General features: G+C 60.5%; 1 protein-coding gene across 7 annotated transcripts in view; it reads right to left on the bottom strand.

The window, feature by feature from the left end:
- The window catches only part of LOC101648359 (RAP1 GTPase activating protein), a 50,229-nt gene continuing 27,383 nt past the window's right edge, over positions 1-22,846 (bottom strand). For 2 of the 7 annotated variants that reach the window (XR_006680894.1, XR_006680898.1), the window contains 23 exons: positions 20,554-20,589; positions 19,605-19,652; positions 18,776-18,814; positions 17,873-18,058; positions 14,807-14,910; positions 14,552-14,630; positions 14,087-14,140; positions 12,990-13,073; positions 12,678-12,778; positions 12,416-12,545; positions 11,505-11,660; positions 10,891-10,962; positions 10,348-10,434; positions 9,341-9,478; positions 7,249-7,380; positions 5,438-5,515; positions 4,587-4,696; positions 3,528-3,641; positions 2,544-2,667; positions 1,194-1,296; positions 781-915; positions 576-617; positions 1-276 (listed from right to left, as the gene is read on the bottom strand). Coding sequence is in view for 2 of the 7 variants with exons in the window: in XM_045298774.1 (XP_045154709.1) it covers positions 609-617; positions 781-884; positions 1,194-1,296; positions 2,544-2,667; positions 3,528-3,641; positions 4,587-4,696; positions 5,438-5,515; positions 7,249-7,380; positions 9,341-9,478; positions 10,348-10,434; positions 10,891-10,962; positions 11,505-11,660; positions 12,416-12,545; positions 12,678-12,778; positions 12,990-13,073; positions 14,087-14,140; positions 14,552-14,630; positions 14,807-14,910; positions 17,873-18,058; positions 18,776-18,814; positions 19,605-19,652; positions 20,554-20,571 (2,070 nt within the window). In the remaining 5 variants the exon portion in view is untranslated. Of the gene's footprint in view, positions 277-537; positions 618-780; positions 916-1,193; positions 1,297-2,543; positions 2,668-3,527; positions 3,642-4,586; positions 4,697-5,437; positions 5,516-7,248; positions 7,381-9,340; positions 9,479-10,347; positions 10,435-10,890; positions 10,963-11,504; positions 11,661-12,415; positions 12,546-12,677; positions 12,779-12,989; positions 13,074-14,086; positions 14,141-14,551; positions 14,631-14,806; positions 14,911-17,872; positions 18,059-18,775; positions 18,815-19,604; positions 19,653-20,553; positions 20,590-22,846 lie in introns of all 7 variants that reach the window. The other 5 variants (XR_006680895.1, XR_006680896.1, XM_045298774.1 and 2 more) reach the window with 5 other exon arrangements.

Raw genomic sequence — 22,846 nt, 5'->3', positions numbered from 1 at the left:
AGGATGTCCAGGCGTGATGGAGGGGGGAGCTTGGGGGGTCCACTCCCTTCCCCAGCCCAGACCCCTGCCTGGTGGTGGGGGCAGGCGGACAGGGAGTATGCCAGCAGCTTCCCTGCTCAAGGTCTGGAGGGCTCTGCCCCGCAGAGCAGCCAGACAGGTGGGCGGGGGAGGGCTGAGGAGGCGGGGTCAGGCCATGGTGGGGTGGGCCTGGAGGGCAGCGGTCTCTTCTGCTTGGACTGGACACAACAGCTTCACCTTGTGCTTCCGCTGCCTCATCTGCAGGGCAGTGGGGAGGGGGTGCCCATGAATCAGGGAGGAGGGGAACTCACCTCAAGTTCTGGGCCTAGGGATACTTCCTGGAACCCTTAAATCCCTGCTTCCCCCACCCCCTCGAAATTCCCCCTGCATCCTCCTGATAGCTATGGGCAGAGGGAAAACCCCATTGGGCAGAAAAGAAAATTGAGGCCCAGGGAGGGGGCATGACCTGTTCGAGTTACGCAGCAACTGGGTTGTCAAGAACTAAGGCCAGAGACCCACCCTCCAGCACCACGCAGGACTCTGGAGCAGGCTCTGACCTGCTCGGTTTCGTCTTCAGAGAGGAGGCCCGACTAGCAGCCCTGCAGACAGACAAGATGGCCAGGCAGGCCAAAGGCAGGCAATGGCGTGGGGCAGGAGACACACGCCAGCTGCACCAGCCCAGCCCCACTCCTGCCCCCTGATGCCCTCCCTGGGAGCTCCCCCCGCTACCCCGCCAGCCCAACTCCCAGGGGATGCACCTACCAGCTGGGGTGTGTGCTGCTCAGACGCTTCCAGCTGGATCTTGATCTCGGGACACACAGGGTCCCCCGACTTGCCGGCGTCTGGGTGGGGTGACCGTGAGGGGCCTGGGAAGGGGGGCAGGAGGGAGCCACCTCACTGGCCAAGGGGAGGCACCAGGGAAATGGGGGCATGGATGGGCGGTCGGCACCACATTCCCCAACCGGGCTAAGTACTTCCCTCAGGGGCCTCCCACTCTGAACCTCACCTTCCAAGACCCTGCCCCCACCCCACCCCCAGTCTACTGTGCAGGCGGGGTCTCCCAGGAGGCCAAAGAGCAGCGGCTCTTCTGGGTATGCTGCCCATCTGCCCCCACCTGAGGTGGGAAACCTGGTCTCAGATGCTCCGTGCCCAGCCCTGTGCCCCCGGCCGGGTACCTGGTGAGCTGCCCCCACTGGTGGTGCTGACACTGTCCTCTAGCCACGTGCTATAGATGAAGGAGTCCCGCTTGTGGGGGGTCTCTGATGATGAGACACTCTCCTGGGGGAAGGAGGCAAGGAGGTCAGCCCCCCGCCACATACCCACATTCCACGACTTCCTACCCTTGCCCCATCGAGGAAGCAACCCAACTGCAAGGAGAACAGAGAAGAGGGTGGCCTGGAGGCGGACTCAGATGCAGAACCAAACCAGTCACTCACATCCATCCATCTACTCACTCATCCATCCATCCATCCATCCATCCATCCATCCATCCATCCATCCATCTATCCATCCATCCACCCACCCATCCATCCACTCATCTATACATCCATCTATTCATCCATCCACCTACTCACCTACCCACCCATATATCCATCTATCCACCTGCTCACCCATCCATCCATCTACCCACCACCCAATTATATCTATCCACCTGCTCATTCATTCATCCATCTACCCACCCATATATCCATCCATCCATCTACCCAGCCGCTCACCTACCTATCCATCTACTCACCCACCCACCCATATATCCATCCATCCATCCACCTGATCATCCATCTATTCATCCACCCACCCACCCATTCATCTATCCACCCATCAACCCACCCATCCATTCATCCATCTATCCATAACCCATCCACGCAGTCATCCCTCCAGCATATATTCCTTGATGTTCTTTGTGACTTGACCCTGCCCTTGGGGAGCTCCAGGTCTTGAATAGGTCAGAAGAGAATGAATCATACTAGAATCTTCACCCCACAGAGCAGGGTCTTGGACTGCATCATTGCTTGCTGTACTTGCACCAGTGGCACCAGTGCCAGGGCCTGGTAGGTAAGGTTCCCTGACTGAAGCATGACCTGAGGGCAATAGCTGGGTGTCTGTGAGTCTAGAGGGAATTCCTAACCTCCCCTAGGCCTGGAAGCCAGGGAGGGCTTTTAGAAGGCGGGGATATGAGACTGCGTAGAGAAGGATGCATAGAAGTCGGCAGAGCACTGTTCTGGACAGAGGCTGATCCTGAGGCCCTGGAGACCTGGCGGGTGGCAAGGGAGTATGCAGGGGCTGCAGTGGTAAGAGATGAAGTTGGAGAAGGAACAGACGAGACTCCAGATGGTCTCAGAGACTGGGCTCCTGTGGAGAGTGCTGGGGAGGCACCACAGGCTCAGGGCAGGGGGCTGGGAGGGAGTATCAGTGTTAATCCCCAGCCACTGGGCTAGGCTCATGCTCCTGCCTGGAGCATCTCCAGAGAAAACAGCACCCCTTCCCCAAGGTCAGACCACTGTGGAGATGCCCCAGGGGCCTCTCACCAGGCCGGTGTCGTCCCCGTCCACCCCTTCCGTTTCCTCCACCACGCTGGCGAAGCTGCTGGCACTGGACGAGGAACGGGAGAAGTCCTTCAGCACTTCCGCCCTCTGAGCCGAGGTCTCCGCTCTGCCACAAACAGGACCCGTCAACCAGCAATGCCCAGGGCACTGCCAGGGCAACACCTCCCACCTCAGCCCAGAGGCCTGGTCCGCAGCCAGCAAGTGCCTCTGTGACCCTCTCACGCAATCCCTGGAGCCTGGCAGAGAGGCTGAATGAGAGGGGCAAGTGCCCATGGGGCAGCCCTCCAGGCCAGCTCCACCTCCCAACCATAGCCCAGGCCCCACACTTCTCCTCCCTCATGCTCAGCCCACACTCCGCACGTCTGCAGCACTCTCTCCCAGTCTCGCTGCCCTGTCCCCAGCCCCTCGTACAGCAGCCACCTTTAATCACATTCTCCCAAAGGTCCTAGGTCCCTGTACCCACCTCCCCCTGGAGAGCCCATGGGCCCCATCCCATTCCGAGCCCGGCAGCACCAGGTCTCTCCCTCTTGGCAAAGGCTGCTTCCGTCCCAGCAGCAAGTAGCAAAGGCCGGTCTACCCTCTGCCTGCCGTGCTAGCCTCGGCAAGGTGCCTCGAGTGGGTCCCCCGCGCACACCACCCCCTGGGGAAGTCCGCCCGGAAAGTCACTTCACTCCTGGCATGCTCCCCGATGCCCTGCTTTCTTCCTGCCTCCGCCAGTCAGAGGTCTCTGCAGAGCAAGCGCTTACAGGACCTGTGCACACTGCACCGCCAGTGTGCACAGGCACACTGAGGCTGGGCCAGCTGCTGGCCGCCCAGTGCCAGGGCTGGGTGGGGGTCTGGTGTGCACAGAGCCCTCGGGAGTGTGTCTGGGGATGGTTGGTGTGGCAGCACCAGTGTCTCCAGGGGCCCCCGTGTCCAGGCTGAGGGAGGAAGGCAGAGCCCCAGTTTGGTGTGCCATGTGCCCACCTGTTCTTGGTTGTGGGCATCTCCGGAGAGCTCTGAGTGGATGAGGTCTCTGACTTGGGCTCCTGTGAGACATGCCCACTGTCTGGGGTCTTCTGGCCAGCTGGGGGGCTCTCCCTGTGGGGCACACGGGGACAGCCGGGCAATGGGGGAGGGGTGGGTTCAGCACTGGACCTGAGATCGGAATGAGGCCGGGGTGGTAAGCAGAGGGCATGGGTACCTCATGCATTGTACTCGAGGGGCCTGGCTTCAGGAGCCCCCTTGCCCAAACCAGTCCCAGTGGGTCCCGGGGCAATGCTGGCAAAGAGGGGCTGGTACTGCTGGAGCACCCATGTGACGGGGCACAGCCCAAGCCCCCGCCACCACGGCAGACAATGACCCCATTATTGGGACTCCGAGATGGGAAGGCGCATGCCCTGCGATGCCCAGCTAGGACGAGGCCAAGGCCAGACTCAAGCCTGGGGACAAAGGCCAACCACAGCAGCTCCTCGCAGACCCTCCTCAGCATGGCACACCAAGCTCAGAGCTTTGTGCGCAGCGCGCCAAATGCCCCCAGTGCCTCACGATGCCGGCTCAGCATCCCACTTCTGAACCCCACTTCTCAGGTTTGGACTCTGAGGCTCACGGAGCTACCATGACTTGTCAAAGGTCACATGGCCCAGTTGCATGTCACTCCTACAGGCCAGGTTACTCTTTCATGGTGGGGGAAAGTTTGCTCAGCTAAGAAGTCAAGTTTGCTGCCCTGTGTTTGCCCACCGACTGGCCCCACAGGGGTGACTGCCCTGACACCGGGACAGTGGCAGTGAACTAGCCTGCACCCACTGGGCCAGAGGCACGAGCCTGGCATTGGACATACCCCGGCAGTGTGGCGTGGCCTAGCTCCCCAGCCCCCCACCTGATGGCTTCTGTGACCCCAAAGCTGGAGCTGCTGGGGGGTGACAGTGTTTCTGGGTGGCTGACACCTGACTGCCCAGCTGGCACTGATGGGGATGGGGGTATGGCCCCCCTATGGCCTGCTTCTGTCTACCAGGGGGTGGGGTTCAGCGAGGCTTGCCCACCTACCTCTTCTCCTGTACCTCCTGTATGTTCTCAATGCCAATGGCGCTGCTGCGGCGAGAGCCGAAGGGGCCCGACTTCTTCCTCGTGGGACTCTTCCCGGGGACGATCAGGGACTGCAGGGAGAGCACAGCTCAGTGCCCGCCGCCCCGCCTGCCCCAGGCCCTGAAGAGAGCAGCGAGCCAGAAGCAAGAGAAGTCCACCTTCAGAGACAGCCCTCCCCGTCCCTCCACCTGTCTCCAGGGTGGGAGACTGAGGTTCAGGGAGGGCAGGCTCACCAAGTGGGCCACAGCAGGGGGGAGGTCAAGGCCTCAAAACAGCCACCCTCGGCCACCCTCCCCCCCAGGTCTCTGTGGGACCTGCCCAGTGGGGGCTGGTGAGGGTGGGCACAGGAAAACACAAGCCCCTGTCCCAGCAGCCAAGAGAGACCCTCCCAGTCCCCCCTCCCACAGCAGGATGGGGATCCCTGGGGAGGAATCAGGGCAGGGCCCCCAGGGCAGGTCACGGCAGGGAAGGAGGGTGCGGTCGGGCAGAGGGGAAGGATGGCGCTCCAAGCAGAACTGGCGATATTGGGGGACGTGCGGCTGGGTACGGGGTCTTTGGGTACGGAATCCCAGCAGGCACTGGGCCAGGGTTCCAGGGGTCAGGGCAGGGTCAGAGGCCCCTGGAGGGGGCACTGGTGCTGGCACAGGTGTTGGGGGCACCAGAGCTGCCAGGACTCCATCCTGCACACCCTTGGACCTGCCCCAGGGGTCAGGGGTGGGGGGAACGTCCCCAATATGGCCTCCGTCCTGAGAGCGAGCCGAGAGCAGCGCGTGCAGGCGGCCTCCAGAGCTGGCGGCCCCACGGACAGCAACCTCTTCCACGGTTCCTATGCCTATGGCGCTGCCCCGGCGTCCGAACCTACTCGCGCCTTTCCCAGGAATAAGCAATGACTGCCCGGAGCAGAGGGCAGGAACAGAGAGACCCCGAGGTGAGGCAGGGAAAGACGGACAGGCAGTCAGAGCAGGGGAAGAAGAGAGGCGGGGCGGGTAGGGAAGAGGGGACAGAGGCAGGAAAGGGGACCGAGAGAAGGTGGGAGGCAAGGACAGAAGGCACAGGTAGGGAGATAAGAGGCAAAAGAGTTGAGAGTGGAAGGTGGAGGCACAACAAGAAGAGGGGAGAATTGTGCAGAGACAAAACAGAAATGAGTCTGGTTACTGCCATGGTGGTGCTGCTGGCCTGCCCCTGGGGCCCCTCTCTGGCCACCCACAAGAACTGGGCCCTCCGGAAGGGGAGGGGAGTAAGGGGAGTAAATGTAAGTGGGTGGAGGGGGGTTGGGTCTGTCCCCCAGTACCAATGGGCTTGTGGACACTGCTAGGTAGCAGAGAACCTAGCTTGTTCCCCTGGCCAGGCCGGACACAGGGCAGGGATGGGGGGCCCCCTCCTGCCATGTGACACAGCCTCACAGCACTGAGCACAAGCCTGGCATGCAGCAGTCAGTCGCTAAATGAGGATACGATACGTGGATGCGGGTAGGGGTGGGGGGGGTAAGGATGGATGGATGGACAGATGGATGAGTGTGGATCAGGAGAGCCAAGCGACAGGTGCAGTGCCCTGAGCAGCCACTGGGTGGCAGAAAGCAGAGAGGGCTGGGAGTGAGGCTGCATCTAGCAAGCTGGGTCCCAGCATCCCCTCAGGTGTTAGCCGCAGAATCAGAGCCTAGCTGACAGGAAGTAACCAACCACACAGTAGGTGCTCACTGAGGAGCTGTCCCACAGAAGCCCCATTCCTGACACAACAGGTAGTCACAAGGCCACAGAGGCCCGAGCACACAGCAGTCCAGGGCCAGGCACACGGGAGGGGCTCTCGCAGTCTGTGCCCACAGACCAGCTCGCTTCCCGACACAGAGGAGGCGTTTGCAGAAATCCAGAGGCTAGCACACATCACGTGCTCACACAACAGCCCATTTCCAGACCCACGGGAGGTTTCCACACAGCAGCCCCGGGCTGGTCACACAGTAGATGCTCACGGGGTTGATGCCCACACAGTAGCTCGGCACCGGACACACAGTAGGTCTTCACAGAGTAGCCATCCACACGGCAGCTCAGGAACTGACACACAGTAGGTGCTCACACCGCAGCTCAGGACCTGACACACAGTAGGTGCTCACACAGAAGCTCGGGGCCAGGTGCACACCAGATGCTCACAGGGTGCATGTCCACACAGCAGCTCCGGTCCTGACACACAGTAGGTACACACGCAGTGCCCCAGAGCCAGCCATACAGTTGGTGGTCACACAGGTCCTGACACATCGAAGGCACCCACAGACTGACACACAGTCACCCACGGCTGGATAGTGGGGTGTCCACACAGCAGCCTGGCCCACCGCACAATAGACAGTAGGTGCTCAGGAAGAATGGGAGAGAGAGAAGCTGCCCCAGCTACCCCGAGGGGAGTCCACACCCAGAGCAGGGGCTGGGCCGAGGGGTGTGATAAGGAACTGGGGAGGAGGCTGCAGGTTCTCAGCTGCCCAGGATCTAGCCTAGGAACTCAGTTCCATGGCGGACAATGGCTGGACCAAAGCCACATGGGCACCTGGACAGCAGGGCAATAGGACGACACTGGCCAACCTTAGGAAGGGGGGTTGGGCCAAAGGTCCCTTGGGGGCAGCAGGAAGGGCACTCACTATGCCAACAGCCTTGGCCAGGTCGGGGTTGTTGGGCGCGAAGCTCCCGCTGTGGCTGGTGGACACAGAGCTGGGCTTCTTGCTGCTCAGCCCCATGGCGTCCATGGACTGGCTCCGACTCCGGATGACCCGCTGTGGGGTGGGGATGGGGCACAGGCTTCATCAGGCACCACCCCCTCAGGAAAGCCTAGGCAGTGCCAGGAGCAAGCCTCTGGTCCTTTGCCACCAATGTCATGCTAGGAAGTCCCTTGTTCTCATGAGTCCTCAGTTTCCCTATCTGTCATACAAGAGGCTGGTCCACATGGTACCTGTGGGTCCTTTGGCTCTGTCACCAAGGAACAGGGCAAACCACATCACCCCTCTGAGCCTCTCTCTTCCTCTTGAGGTATAAGGACCCCCAAACCGAGAGCCCTCCCAAAACCTGCCAGCACCCCTGTAAGGTCCTTAGGACCCCTTTTTCCTTCCCCCCTGCCTTTCACTAGTGACCCTACCAACACAGGTTACATATCTATGCACCGGCCCTGTAGAGGGCTGACTTTGATGATGCCCGTTTTGCCCGTGAGGAAACTGAGGCAGAGGTGAGCCAAATCGTCTGCCCTTCCGTGTGGGTGCTTAGAAACACGGTGACTTCATGTAGGTGCACCATGTGGCACCCACCAGATGTGGGACCACCGATGCCGCCCCCAAAGAAGGCATCCCAGACCCATGCTCAGCCCACCTCCAGAGAGCAGAACCAAGCCTTTTCCCGCGCCTCTTCCTCAAAAGCCAGGCTGGTGCACCCCAGCTCCGGGCAGTTCCCTAATGCAAACCCAGGGCTCTAGCCCTGCGGCCGCCCTGGGGAGTGAGCGCTCGGCAGGGCCTGGTCAGGCATCCTCCTCGGACACGGTAGCAAAGGGGTGTAGCACTTGCACCCTAGGGACCTGCAGTGGGGGGAGCCCAAGCCCCTCCCCCCCCTCCTCTGCCTCTCACGTGGAACAAAAACTTGCTGAGTCAGCATCCGGGGCATTTCTGCTTATTAACTATTTACAAGGGCAGAACTAACCCAACACCAGCGCAATGACCCCGCTCAGCAGGCGACGGAACTGAGGTTCAGAACTAAGCCAGAGATGGCTAGGGGAGCGCCCAGGCCAGTGCCCCACCAACGGCAGGCAGCCGAGTCCACACACCTCCATCGGAGTGGCCCCCACCACCTGCTCAGCACACGGACCGACAACCACCACCTGGGGACCCTCAGCAGCGCCGCCCCTCCCACAGGGGCTACTCAAGTAACAAGCGCACCGCCACGATCTCAAGATGAGTAGACCTTGCAGAGCAGCGTCAGACTAACTGCAAGGCAAGCAGTTCGAAACCACCAGCCGCTCCGAGGCTTACGATTCAGTCTCTGAAAGCCACGGGGTCACTGTGAGTCAAGAGTTGACCCGTGACAGTGAGTTCGGTGATTGCTGTTTACAGACGTTGCTGGCAGTGGCCTTCAGCAGAAAGGCCTTCCCCCTTCGAGGGAGGCGCCCCAGGCCCCTTTCATCCGGTCATGCTGTCTCATCTGCCCCTCCCCCCACCTTGGACTTGCACATGAGCCAAATACACCCCCCTCCACAGCCACCCCCCCACCCCTACCCTCTGGATTTCACCCAAGAAGGGTTGGGCTGCAAGAGGCTTATTGAAGCTGCTCAGTGGTGCCCAGGGTGGGTGCCATACCTTCGAAACCCCCTACCCCCACCTGGCTGACTCCGACCCAGCGCAGAGCGCACCTTCTACTCTACCATCCAAAGCCACGCGACCCCGGTGGCTCTCCCTGACGGTAAGGTAACTGTCGACGGAAATGGAAAGCCCGGTCTTTCTCCCACGGAGCTGCAGGCGGTGGATACCAACTGGTGACATGCGGATCTGATCGCAGCCCAAGGCGTAAGTATCCCAGAAACACGCCACACCCCACCTCTGATTCTCCCCAGACCCCCAGACTCCGTCTTCAACTGGGGAACCTCGGCCCCTACAGGGTGCGGTCATCAGCCAGGCCCCGCCCCGGCCACACCCACACTTCCGCCTAAGCCACGCCCCCTGTGCTCAGGCCCCTCCCCTGACCCCCGGGCCACACCTTGAAAGACTCGAAGAAGCCTCCGCTCCCGCCGCCGTTCTCCATCTTGTCGTCGTCCCCGCCCAGGCCCATCATGGACTGGCTGTGGACGTGCAGCTCCTCGTGCAGCGTCTCCAGGAGGGCGGCCCGCGTCCGCTCCTGGGGGCCCGGGAAGGGGTGGGTGAGGAGACGGTGCGGGGTGGGGGGATGGCGGCCGTGGTCCAACTCACACCACGGTCAAGGGTGCCAGCAGGGAGTCGGGTGGTCAGGGCCGCCAAGGTAGGTAGGCTTCCTTCTAGCCCCTCTCAGTCTGGCTTTGTTCCTCTCTGTCCCATCCCCCAGCCTTTCAGCAGCCTGCCCCTTGGAGACCCCTCCTAATCAGGCCCCATAACCAGCTGCCCAGGAGATTCCAACCCTTGGTGACCCTTGGTGACTAGTGGTGATTGGGGCACAACCTTGTTGCACAGGGTTTTCAGTGGGTGCTCTTGGAAAGCTGGGGGCTTCTGTTTGACTTGAACCTCCAACCTTTCCATGAGCGTACCCAAGGAGCCCCACCAGGAGTCCCACCGGGGCTCCACCCAAGCCCTGGTGCTGGTGGCTGTGGAGTCAATACTGTCCTGAGCCCATGTGGGAGGGCGAAGGCTCCACAGGGCTTCCAAGGCATACTTTGGAAAAGTGGTCAGGAGAGACCAGAGGCTGGGGAGGACATCATGCTTGGAAAAGTAGCAGGGCAGAGAAAGAGAGGAAGGCCCAGGCAAGATGGCCTGGCACGGGGGTTGCAGCAGTGGGCTCAAGTAGAAGAACAGCTGTGAGGATGGCACAGGGACGGGCAGCGTCTCCTTCATGTGTGTGCATGGGGCCGCTACGGGTCAGAGCCGACTGGAGGGCACCTAACAATTCATTCCCAAGTCATGCCCCTGGACTGATGCAAGCCTCCCACGGCTGCCCCTCCACAGCTAGCACAAGGCTTCTCCCTCGAAGGGAAAGGCTGAGAGTGAGTTAGGGGGGCAGGGGACTTGCAGCCTCACCTCCAGTTTGGCGAACTTCTCTGCTTTATAGCAGGCATATTCTGCATTGATCAGTTTTGTCAGCAAAAATTCCTGGAACTCAGGCCCCTGGGAGCACCAGTACAGGGTAGAAGAGGAAATAAAGGGGGTCAGGTGAACCCAGAAACGGGGGACTGAACCTACCCCTCCTTCGTGGCATAAGGGCGTCATTGTCTGGGGCTCAGCCCCTAGCATGCCCACCCATCCGCTCAAGAGGATCAACCCGTAAATATAAGGGCTGGAGTCTCCTCCTGCCTCCATGGGGAGCAGGAGCTCAGGGCTGGAGTTCCTGACAGGTGGGGAGTCAAGTGCCCTACTCCCCCAATCATCAGAGAGGAGAGGTGAGGAAAGTTGGGGTGGGGGTGGGGGTACTGCCGTAACAATAGAAAGCATTGCAACTGCCTGCTGTGGGGCCTGGCAAAAGCAGCCCAGATGGCACAGAAGAGCCAGGCCCAGCTGCAGATTAGAGAGGCCTCAGGGTCCTGTGCTCCTCTGCCCAGGACCAGGGCTGGGGCTGCCACTCACCTTCCTGAACACAGCAGGGTCCGGGAGAGGGGGCCCAAAGAAGGGCACGTCATCCCTGGCGGTGACAGAGACCTGGAAGGGAAGACAGCTGTCTGATCTGCCCGCACCCCGCCTCACACCAGCCAACCCAACCAAGCCACCCACTGCCAGGAAGCTGGCCCACATTCAGAGCACAGCTGTCCCTTATGGTGTTCCTGGCTGTCATCTCGATGGAAGCAGATCCCCAGGCCTTTCTTCCAAGGCCCACTGACCAGTAACCAAGCCCAAACCGCTTGGGCCACGTGAGGACCCCTAAATAGCCCTCCTCCCCTGCCTTCCCTGGGCTCAGGAACTGCTGGTAGGGTGAGAGCCCTGCCTCCTGGACCCTTTGCCCTGGATGTGGTGGGAAGGAGTCAGGGGGAGGAGAAGGGGAGGCTGTGAAGGTGGGGAGGCTGAAGGGGGCAGGTGGTTCCTGGCCCAGGAGTGGAGGAAGGCAACTGGCCCCTTTGAAGGCTGACCTTTGGAGAGGCAGAGGGGAGGAGGAGACTTCTCCCTCATCAGAGCAGAGAGAAGCCCCGAGTTACAGTTGGGGAATGGGGCTGCAACGATGCCCACGGGGCTCCCGGCTCACCCACCTTGTAGAGGGGGCCGTCGGGGGGCCCGCCCTCGGCCTGCACCACCACATAGGCGTGCAGGAAGTTGGAGGCGATCATGTCGGGCACGAAGGGGGTGTTCTCGTCCTGGAAGACCACAGCCACGATGTCGTTCCCGATGTGCCGCTTCCGCTGCAACTGAGCACAGGGTCACGCCTCACACCCAGTCGGCCAGAGGGGGCCCCCCCGCAGTGAGGGGCTGCAGGGCAGGGGAAGAGTCTAAGATGGGCTTCCCCTCCAAGCAAAGTGGTGAAAACGTGTCTTAAACATATTAGAACTGTCTTGGAAATCCTGAGACAGACAAGGAAACGGAGGCTCAAGGGAAGTGACTCACCCAATAGTGAGCTAAGAGACTTGCACTCCGGCCTCCTGGTCCCCAGGGCCTACACTTCCATCCTTCTATCTAAGGCCCGCCCCCAAGGGTGCCCCTCACTGAATGAACAAGCCCTCTGGGGCATAGGCTCGAGTTGCTGAACCAGAGGGTCTTTAGGAGGGTGAGGTGGACAACCCTGCAGGAAACCCTGAGAAGGGGCACAGTTCTCAGTCCAGCGGTCTAAATTTGCCCTGTGCTTCCTCTCTTCCAAGTCTCCGTGCCTCCAGGGGCCACCAAAGGCCCTTACTGGTTCACATGCTGCGGACCAGGCATGGCTCTCGTCGTTCTGTGTGCGTACCCTCATTCATGTGCACCTGGGAGGGAGTGCACCGATGACCCCACTTCACAGACTTGAAACCTGTTGCCCCTGCCTGTCTCCCCTGCCCAAATGGGTTGGGCACCCCGGACAGGGAGTGAGGGGACTGCGGCACCTGCATCTCAGGCCCAGCACTGATGAACCCTGGGCCGACAGGTAGGTAGGTGGGCAGGTGGGAAGCAGGTGGGTAGGTGGCCAGGCTACCTGCTGGGCATCCCCTTCTGTGTAGGGTAGCTTGGTGGACACGTGAAACATGATCTCCTTGTTGCGGAAGTTGCAGTACACGGACTCGGTCCCCGTCTGCCCGTGGGTCACGTCCAGGCCTCCTCGGAACCTGCCCCCGGGCCCCCAGGCCACGGCTCAGTCTCCTGCCCCAGCCAGGCCTCCACAGGGCCCGGGCTGGGGCTCCCTCCCTGCCCTGGGGTCCGGGTCAGATCACATTCTGCCTGACCCTGCTCACGCTCACCCCTTAAAGTCCTGCAGTTTAATCTTCTGACCAAGAAACTCCAGGAACTCCATGAAGGCTGGGCTTTCCTCATTGGTGCTGAAGAGCTCTTCCTCAGAGGTCTGGGGCCACACACACAAGCCAGGTCACCGGGCTGGGGCGCCTGAGCAGCCCTGCCCCCCACTCAGCTGGCACCCAAAGTCAGAGGGAGGCGCCCGGGCAGCCCCTGGGCGGCAGCAGCAGAACGCCCTGCAGGTCATCTCTGCTGGCCCCAGGTGTGAGGTCCCAGATCCAGGGCAATGAGGAGTGGCGGGGAGCGGAAGGGGAACACACCTGCCCGAGCTTCTGGTAAATGACTCCAAACTTGAAGTTATTGCTGATGACATGCTCGTCAAAGGTGACGATGAGGCGGGAAGCCTGGGTGGGGAGGACAAAACACGAGACGCGGGTGGCTTTTCAGGTTGTCTCTGAGAGAATTCTAACGAAGCACGGTACCAGGCCCTCCTGGAGGGGACCTGGGCCCACAGGGAGGACAACCCACCCACTGAGTTCTGCCAACAAGCCCGTGAGGGAGCACGCCTGTGTCCTCGGCTCACCCACCGACCTGGATACCCAGTTTGGGAGCTGGAGAAGGAGCTTGCCCATGGCCAGCGTTGCAAGCGGCAGAGTTGGGACTTGAAGCCCGGTCTGGACTCTAAAGCTTCGGCGCATTGCTCTTGAGGCTGTGCCCAGGAGCCCCTTCTGCCAGGGTGGGGCACCCAGCCCCACTCCACTCCTCTGCGCCCACCCTACTCCTTCTCAGCACACCCCACATCCTTCCAGAACAGGCAAGTCCCACCACTGGGCTGTGGGCCCAGGGCAATTTCCTCTTCTGAACCCGAGAGGAGGAACCTGATTTTTTCTGCAGGGAATCTCACCCAGCTCTAGAATTCAGGCAAGGCCACAAGTCTGTCAAGCCCCCCTCTTCCAGGAAGCCTTCCTGGCTCACCAAGGTAGAAGCCCCTGCCCCACGTTGTCACAGAACCTACACACCAGCACCCAGCACTGGTTCTGGCAGCACAACCACCTTCTGTGAGCAACACTTATTGGGTGTCTGTAACCCCTCACCCTCCTACCCTGTCTCTTCTGGGGTCAGAGGGCAAGGCCAGCAGAGAAAAGATCTTTCCCCAGGGAGAGGCTCCTCGCAGCAGAAGTCGTGGCTGGCTGTAAGGCAGACCTGGCCCTGTGGCCTGCAGACAGACACAGGTTTTGGGCAGGCCTTCTGTATCTGCTGGGCAGCCATCGATAGGGCAGGGAACCTTTCTGGGCCTCTGCGAACTGTGCAGGGTTTCTGGGAGGATGACGTGAGAGTTGACAAAAAGCCTGCAGTGGATGTTCCTGAACGGCTTCCTTCCCCAGCCCCCCACCCCCCCTCAGGCAGCAGGCCATACCTTGGGGTAGAGCACAGGGTAGAAGCGGTCCACGTTCACATCTTCGCACACCAGCTGCAGGAGGATATAAGGGAGGGCCCAAGTCAGGGCAGGGTGGGGACCTGGGCCCGCAGGGAGGACAACAGCAGAAAGGGGGAGGAAATCCGCGGATAGGCCAAGAGAGGGGCCACACCAGGGCAGCCAAGGCTGGGGTGGGGGGGAGAGGGCGGAGCTCACTGCTGCTCTGAATGGGGTAAAGAGAACTAGGGTCCCCTGGTGCCTGAGAGTGCTCTAGAGTGTGTCCCAAACAGGCACAGGAACCATGGGCACTGCAGCAGAGCGGGGGCATGGCAGCAAGACCACACCGGCTGGCTACTGCCCAGAGCAGGACCTGCAGCTACAGCCCCATCCCGGCGTGTTCCCACCTGAGCTCCCAGACGGGGCTGGGCCCAAGGGCGCTGCCCAAGTGAGAGGCAGCAGTCTCACCTTGGCCATCTGGACCACGTTGGGGAACTCGGTGAGGCAGGAGATGGGGATGACATCATGGTATGTCCGGCACTTGGTCCTGAGGAGTCAGACGGCATGAGGACGGCATGGTGGGAAAGACTAGAGTGGGCAGACCTGGGGCGACGGGGCCTGGGCTTCCCCGGGCTCCGGCCCCAGGCAGTTCAAAGTAGCCGGGCTCTCGGAGCGCAAGACCTGGGCCCTGCAGGTCACCTTTGGACACTCCCTCACCCTCACCTGAGCAGCAGCCGCAGGTGTTCTTGGTCCCCGATGACATCGTACTTGAGGGAGAAGACCAGGTGGCCCAGGGCAGCGTCCAGGGAATAGTAGTTGAAATGCTCCTGGGGTGGGAGGGGAGGGGAGGGCAGGGCAACAGGGGAGGAGGCTGAGCCGGGGCTCCAGACCAGAGGAGCTGTGCGCAACCCAGGGTCCTCAGCCTAGTAGTAGGAGCCGCAGCGGAAGGCTTAGACTGTGGAGACAGCTGCATTCTAGACCCAGCTCTGCCCCTTGCAGCTGAGTGGCCTGAAAAGGTCACTTCAACCCTCTGTGCCATGGTTCCCAAGGAGACACAGCACCTGGCACAGGGGAGTATGCAATGAAGCAGCCTTGGCCTTTGGGGTCCTCCCACAGTCAGGGACCCACTGTGTGACAGCTACCTGTCCACCAGAGGGTGCTCAAGAAAGGCACCCTAACTAACTGCTCAGAAGGCCTTGCATTCAGGGCCGTGGGAAACAGGAAGTGCATGGCTCGTGAGTACATTGGGCAGCTGACCAGGCAGGTTTTCACCCCCCTGCTCACCTGGAGAGCCAGTCACAGGGTTGGCGAGAAATACGCCCGAGGGCACAGGGGTTGCTGCAGCAGGAAGGGCACCCCCAGAGGTGCCCAAAGCTGGCACCTCTAGAGGGGACGCCTGAAGCCAAGGGCAGTGGGTGCTGGGAGACACCAGCCCAGGGCCAGTGTGGTCCTGGGTTCCCAACCCTGGGAGTGGAGCTGGCTTCCCAGCCACGCCCACTGCAGGAATCATCCTGTTTAAACATGAACCTTGTGCACAGTGGGAGGGCCGGCAGGGAGGCTCAGGGCCAGGGTTGTGCCCCAGAGAGCCTCGTGCAGCAAGGGACATTCTGCATGTAGTGCCGCAGAGTCCCCCCAACTCCACCTGGGCAGAGTGGCAGAGACCCAAAGATGTTGGCTCCCACCACAGGGAGGGGGTGTGAGCACTGAGCAAGGAGACCACTGACGGGGGTGAGGCAGCTCCCTAGAGCCCCAACCCAAGCCAGAGGAACCCAAGGGCCACAGTGGGAGAGTGGGCTCGGGCCCAAGGAAGCCTCTCCACCAGAGTAGGACCCAATGCTGGGGCAGTCACTCCATCATGATCCAGGAGAAGCCCTGCCCTGCTACCAGCCTGGGGAAAGTGGGATGGACAGTCTCAGCTCTGGAATACCCCTCCACCCCCCATTTCCCCGCCTCTGTGCTGAAAACCTGTCCCTGGTTACCACGTCTCTCCCAGGAAGTTGTCCCTGATCGCTCCAGGCCAAGCCCAGCCCCCAAAGCATAAGCTCCTCCCGTGGGCTCAGTGCTAGCAGCCCAGGACCGGCCCTGCCCTGAAAATGGAGCATCTATCTGAACCCCTACCCTGTACCTCTCCTCAGATTCCTGTACCAACACCAGCTCCAACCCAGCTTTCATCACTTCTCACCTATTGCCTTCCAGACCCAGACTCCGATCGGGACCACTGGGGAGCCTTGGGTCAGTGGGCCCGTGGGATGCAGGATCCGTTTCTGCCCATAGGGTACAAAGTTGAACACGCATGTCCTGTTCTGGGTTTGGCATGCTTAGGTGGCACCAAATGACGAATGCATTCAACTGCCAGCTGAAAGGCTGGCCATTCAAGGCCACTTGGGCTCCTCCAGAGAGAGACAGGCCTGGTGCCCTCCTGAAGCCAGCCATGAAAACCTGAGTGCGGGTGCAAACGCCATGGGTTGGAATCAACTCCACCACTACTGGTTTGACTTGGGTTTTGGGTTTGTTCCCAACCAAAAAGTCCCTGAGACTGGACCTGTCGGTTTAGTCACAGTCCTGTGGATCTCCCACCACACTGGGACAAATACCCATGCCACGCGCGCACGCACGCAGGCCTGTCCAGTCATTCCTCTGTCATCAAATGATCTCGCAGGTCACTTCACCTCTCTGAGCTTCTCCTTCCTCCGTTCAAGCAGAAAATAATAATAATGTATAATGTGTCAAGGGGTCAGGAGGGTGGGGTCAAAAGAGCTGATACCAAGGGCTCAAGGAGAAAGACACTGTTTTGAAAATGGACAATGGGTGTATGGGTTGTTATAAGGGCTGTAAGAGCCCCAAATAAAATAGTTTATTGAAACTAGCAGAACAGTAACGCTGATCTCACAGGGTAACCGTGAAGATCCCGCGCTAACAGCGAAAGCGTAGTGACTGAGACAGGCCAGGCAGGGCTGGCTCTATGTGTTTTACTGGTACGTGTACCCTGTTTTCACAGGGGAGGGAACAGGCTCCGGAAGGTGAGGTCACTCCCCCGAGATTGCAGTATTAAGACATGGAAGAGCCACGATGCGCCCCCCAGCATGTGACACCAGCACGCTTTGTGGTGCTGGTGCTCAGACAGCTCTGGGCACAGCTCTGGGCACAGCGTATGCCCACCCCTCCAACTGAGCACCTCCGTGTGCCACAGCCTCGCCCCTCTCACCTGGCACAGTCTGGGGCAGCACCCTGATGAACTGTCACCAGGCAGGGTCCTTGCCTGGGGCTTCTGGAAAGGCAGGGGCTGCACCCAGGCCAGGTCAAGCCAGTCTTCCCAGCCCACCACAAGCTGCCCAGGGCCCTCTTTTTGGGTGGCTACACATTCATTCTATTTTTCCACAAACGTTTAAAGCGCCCTCAAACCTGGCTTAGAGCAGAGCCAGGCGCACACTGGCCTCGTATTTGCTGACCCTGATGGACTGGTCACCCTGTGTCAGGCGCCACTCTAAACACCACATGAACATCCTCTCATGCGAGCCTCACAAACACCTCCGGAGATGGGCCCGTAAACAACCTCATTTCTACAGCTGCGGAAAAGGAGGCCCAGACAGGTAGAGGGGCTTGCCTGGTGTCCAGGTAGTAGGTGGCAGAGCCAGGATCCAAACCTTAGCAGAGTGCTGGCTGTCATAGGACTGCCTTTTGTTTGGGGGACAAGTGAATGAACTGACACTCAGGGGGATTACTGTCACCCAGGCCCAGCCCACGGGTCCTGCTCCCCGCCCAGCTCCCGCCCAGGCGGGAGGCACCCACCTTGCCAAGAAAGTGCTTCCGGTAGATACGGGCTGTGGGGTTACACTCCAGCTTCACCTTAGTCGTGGGGGACTGTAGGGGCTCCGTCTCTGGGATGCTGGTGATCTCGTGGTTGGTGCCTTCGATCCAGTAACCCCCAAACTGGGGCAGCAGGATGAGGGGGAAGGGCCCTTCTCGCCCTAGGACCTGGAGGGGGAGCCAACCCACATTAAGCCCCACTCTGGGCCCCCGGGGCTACCTCCCCGGTCTGGAGCCACTTCTGCCACAATGAAGGGTACCAAAGGGGACAGAGTGGCGCAGCGGTGGAGCACCTGACTGTTCATCAAAAGGTGAGTGGTTCTCCGAGGGAGAAAGGCCTGGCAATCTGCTCCTAGAGATTTAGCTCAAACTCGATGCCAACGCCTGGCAGCCCTAGAGGACAAGGGAGAACTGCCCCTGTGCATTTCCAAGATTGGGGCTCTTTCCTGGAATCGAAAACCTCATCTTTCCCCCTCAGAGCAGCTGGTGGTTTCGAACTGCTGACCTCCTGATTAACAGCTGAGTGGGCTCACTCACTATGGCCCCAGGGATTCTTCTATAAAGAAAGAGTACTTTCTAGGGAGTCCTATGGGGCCATTCCTCCTTGTCACAGGAGGTCACTGTGACTCAATGGCACCACCACCACCAAGGGGCACTGGAGCCTGTGTGGTCCACCCCCCAGGGCACCTGCTGGAGCCCTATCCAGCCCCGGGGCCCTGGCAAGAAGGGCAGGAGAGGGCTAGTGGAGCAGGGAATCTGAGCAGGCGGACATGTTCGCTCCGAAGTCGGAGTTCCCAGAGTGCACAGCCAGGACGGGCATGAGCAGGTTGAGGTCCTGGGGCTCAGGGTGAAGGTGAGTGCGGGGCTTAGGGTCCACATGGTTACCTCATGGACACTCGGATAGGGAATGTAGTCCTCTTCCGTCTGCAAAACATAAGTGGAGAAGCTGGGGCGGGGCTGCCTCCCTACATCCTCCACTCTCCTGAGGACTCTCTTCGGCCAGCACAGGGTTGTGTGGGGCCGGCCGGCCAGGTGTCTGCAAGGCTCCACAAGGCAGAGGCTGCAGCAGGCTTTGCCCGCTTCTTTGCCACCTTGTCTGCCCCCCCCTCACTGTCCACCCTCACTCCTGCTTCCCGCTGTCCTCCCCCCGACCCCCCACCCCTGGGAAGAAACCTCAGGACCAGCGGCTTTCACTGTCCCAAGCAGGAGGCGTGTTAAAACACAGATTACCCCCAGAGTGTCTGCTCTAGCAGGCCTGGGGTAGGGCCTGGGAACTCGCATGTCTAAGTGGTGACGCTGCTGGCCTGGGGACAACACTGGGAACAGCACTGCCCCCTCCCCAGGCAGGAGCCACAGGAGCCATAGCTCTCTAGGTCAGTCTTCACATGATGGCTGACCTAACTAGATTTAAGGAGCACGTCTTACGGCAGGCTGCCTTGGGCGGGGGGTGCTGACATTAGGGTAGGAGCTCTGGAAAGCTGGAGGTGAGGAGGTGAAGATGAGTGGGGAGGGGTTGGCATGGAGGTCCGGCCCCAGGGCAAGGGGGGCAAGGGAGTCCTTCTCAAGTCTCAGATTGCCCCAACCATCTCAGACCCTGCAGCTCTGACCCAACACGGAGACCCTTTCAGAAAGGGGGCTGGAGTCTCCTGGGCATTGCTCTCACAGGTGCACCCCGCCCCCAAGTGCCCACCCTCTTCGGAGGGGCGGGGCCTACTTTGAGGGGTGGCGGGAAGGAGCAGCGTTGTTCATCCATCCTGCTTCCCTGCAAAGAGAAGACAACATATCCATCAGCCCCACCACTGGAGGCTCACCCCCTTAGTGAGAAAAGGGGAGCCCTGGGAGCCTGTAGATGGGAAGTGCTCCCTGCGGGGGCTTGAGCCCTCTCCTTGGGGCTGGCTGTGCCTTGAGCCCGGCAGGCCGAGCGGGTGGGGGCTGGGTTCTGTGCCGGAATGCGAGTGCCTCTGGGAGTGGGGGCAGGGGCGCTGTGCACAGCCTGTGCAAGGGGGGCGGGGAGCACGAGCTCTTCACAGATGTGTGTGGTTAAGAGAAAAAGGTGGAGACAGAAAGAGGAGGAGAGGCAGAGCTGAGGAGGGGGCAAGAGAGCTGCAGGGGTGGGGGGAGGGGAAGCTGACAGGCAAGCCCACCCCTGCCAGCCTTGGCCCACCTTCCAACATACTCTACTGGCTTGCAAACCTCAGACCTGGGCCTCTGAGACCAGGGCTTGAAATGGGGTGTGAGCAGGGGACCAGGGGGCTGGCTGAACCCCAGGATGCTGGGCTCATTTGCAACCCAACCACCACAGTGTCCCCAGTGGGGTGGGTGAGCACTGGGATAGGTTCAGGACTTACACTCTCAGCTTCCCTAGGGCCTGGGTTGGGGGAGATGTCTGTCTCTGTCTCTCTCTCTCTCTGGTGAGAGTGAGGTCTGAGCAACCGGTCCCAGCAAAGGCCCCTGGGTTTGATAAGAAGCTGCGCCAGACCAGCACCCCACCACCCCCACTCAGGCCACAGGGCACTTTGGACCACACCTAGTCACCACCTGCCTCCAACTGTCCGGTGGGGGAGGGGGCTCTTGGCCAGCCCACAGAGGGCAGGCTAGAGATGCAGGCACGGACCCCAGCCGGCCCCATGCAGGTCCCCAGGACAGGCTCACGCCCAGCTCACCTGCATCTTCTCAATCATCTCAAAGAGCTCTGTGTTCTGCAATGGAGAGGAGGGCACCGGTCAGTCCTGGGCCCCGCCTCCTGCCCCAGCCCCAACTCTAATTAACCCCTGTGATAGGGACCGCCAGCGGGAGGGAGGGGCCTCATGGGAGGGACTCTGTGCATCAGACCAATGGCCAAGTGAAGGTCATTCTGTACTCAGGCCCTCCCCCACAGCACCCCACGCCACCCCACCACCCTACTTCCTTGGGGGTCAAGAGCCAGGGTTGACAGACACCCAAATCTCCTCATGCCACTGAGGGCTGGCAGTGCCGAGGTGAATGCACAAATCCCTCAGAAGAGCTGGGTCCCTGCCCCGGGCCCGCCCAGAGGTGTGTGGGTGCTCCCTTTCCTCCACAGGTGTCCCTCCATGTCCCTGGAGTGGGCGAGTTCTCAGTGAAGCCAGCTCATTGGCTCCTCCTCCGATAGTGACACCCCTCCCCCAAGCAGTGGGAGGGGGCCTCTCTGGGGGGAGGATGCAGAAATGCCCACGGACCCAGTATCTGTTGTGAGTCCACAAGCACCTCGCCCCCTCATGCCCTTGAGTCAGCCTGGTCCTAGGCTGGTATCGGCATATGCAGGGTTAATCCAGGCATCTGCCAGCTGCACTTGGCAGCACTGGCCTCTCCAGCGCCAACTCTCTCCAAGCCTTCCTGGAAGGCAGCAGGCATCCCTGCCGGTTGGCTGGGCTGGGGCTGGGTTTGGGGAGACCCCAGAGTCTCTGGGGGTGCCCCTCCCCCACAGGCCCCAACTCCAGACACTGCCCAAACTCACATGTGTCCTAGGGGCTGAGCAGCAGCAAACACCCCACAATCTCATGTTTGCTCAAACACACATGCCTGCACCCCAATAGTTCAGCCCCAAATGGCACTGTCACATGTCACCATATATGGACCAAGACTACAACACACACACAATCCCACATGGTCTGTGCACGCCAATTCTGAGACTCAGATTATGCCTACACACACACACACACACACACACACACACTCATGTCTGTGTCCCAAGTATTCACAAACACACACAGGTGTGGACAAGACTTAAAAGCTACACTTACACACGTGAGGCCATTGTACCATGAGAGCCACACACACAGATGGCAAACCCACCTGTGTGCAGGTCGGCACACCAATAATTACACACAAAGCTATACAACACACAAAGCTACTGATAGAGACATACCGGGAGATGCAGTGGCAGGTGCTCCCAACTACAAGCAGGTGTGTGTACACAACTTTCAACCCAGATCCCATAGTCTCACACACTTAAGCTTCCCCTGCACTTCAAAGTCATACTTAGGCCAGGCGACAGGCACCACCACCAAGGGTGACAATCACCAAAGATGGGGGGCGCTACATAAACCTCGCAACACACCCACAGTACACAACACCCACCCACACACTCATGTGCACACAGTGAGGCCTGCCCTCAGGACAAGCCAGTCTGTAGGGTCCGTCACAGGCGTGCACAGGAGATGCTGACCCACAGTCACATGTGGCCACACCCCACACCACTAAGAAACCACTCCACAGGCGATTGCAGCAGAAACCACACACATACCTGCAGCCTTGGTAGACAAACACATCTGTCAACCCAACACATTGCAAGAGCAATGCTGGCCTCCATGCCTGGATCAGTCCAGCAGCTTGTCAGCCATGAGGAGCCCACAGTCCCCAAGGCACCCCGCTTGGGGTGACTGAACACAGCCGGGAAGGACGACACATGCCTTGTTGCACCGCGATTCACAGTCACATCAACACTGACACATGGTACTGTCACCCAGAGTTTACACACAGCAAGTAACACCCACAGTCACAACCTGACTGACGGGGAGCAGCAGACGCCCTGACACATGGCCAAGGCTGTGAGCAAGCGGGGCCCAGATGGGGGCATCCCCACTCTACAGGCACCCTTACAGCTTATGCTATGATCCTCAGACCCCCTGTAAGGGCTCAGGAATGGGGAGCAGAGGGCCCTGGGTTGGGCGCGCACACACACTCTCACACACATGGGTGCGCGCAGGTTGGCCACCGCCGCCCAGAACCACATTGTCACCTCGGGCATGCTGCCCCAGGAGCAGTTAGTTGCAAAAAGAACCCCGGGACCCCAGGGAGGGGTGAGCCCTGCGGCGCGGCGGCCGGGTGTCAGCCCCGAAGCTAACACACCCACCGTGACGGAGCCTCGCACACCCGCCCTGTCTCGGGCAGAGCCGGCCAGGCTCCGAGGAAGTCCTGCAGCCCGGGTCCCCGGGT

This window comes from Echinops telfairi, unplaced genomic scaffold (genome assembly GCF_000313985.2).
Source record: "Echinops telfairi isolate 266 unplaced genomic scaffold, ASM31398v2 ScPeMD7_7457;HRSCAF=8495, whole genome shotgun sequence".
NCBI lineage: Eukaryota > Metazoa > Chordata > Mammalia > Afrosoricida > Tenrecidae > Echinops > Echinops telfairi.
Note: the sequence above shows the minus strand (reverse complement) of the source record. Positions and strands in the feature narration are given on the sequence as shown.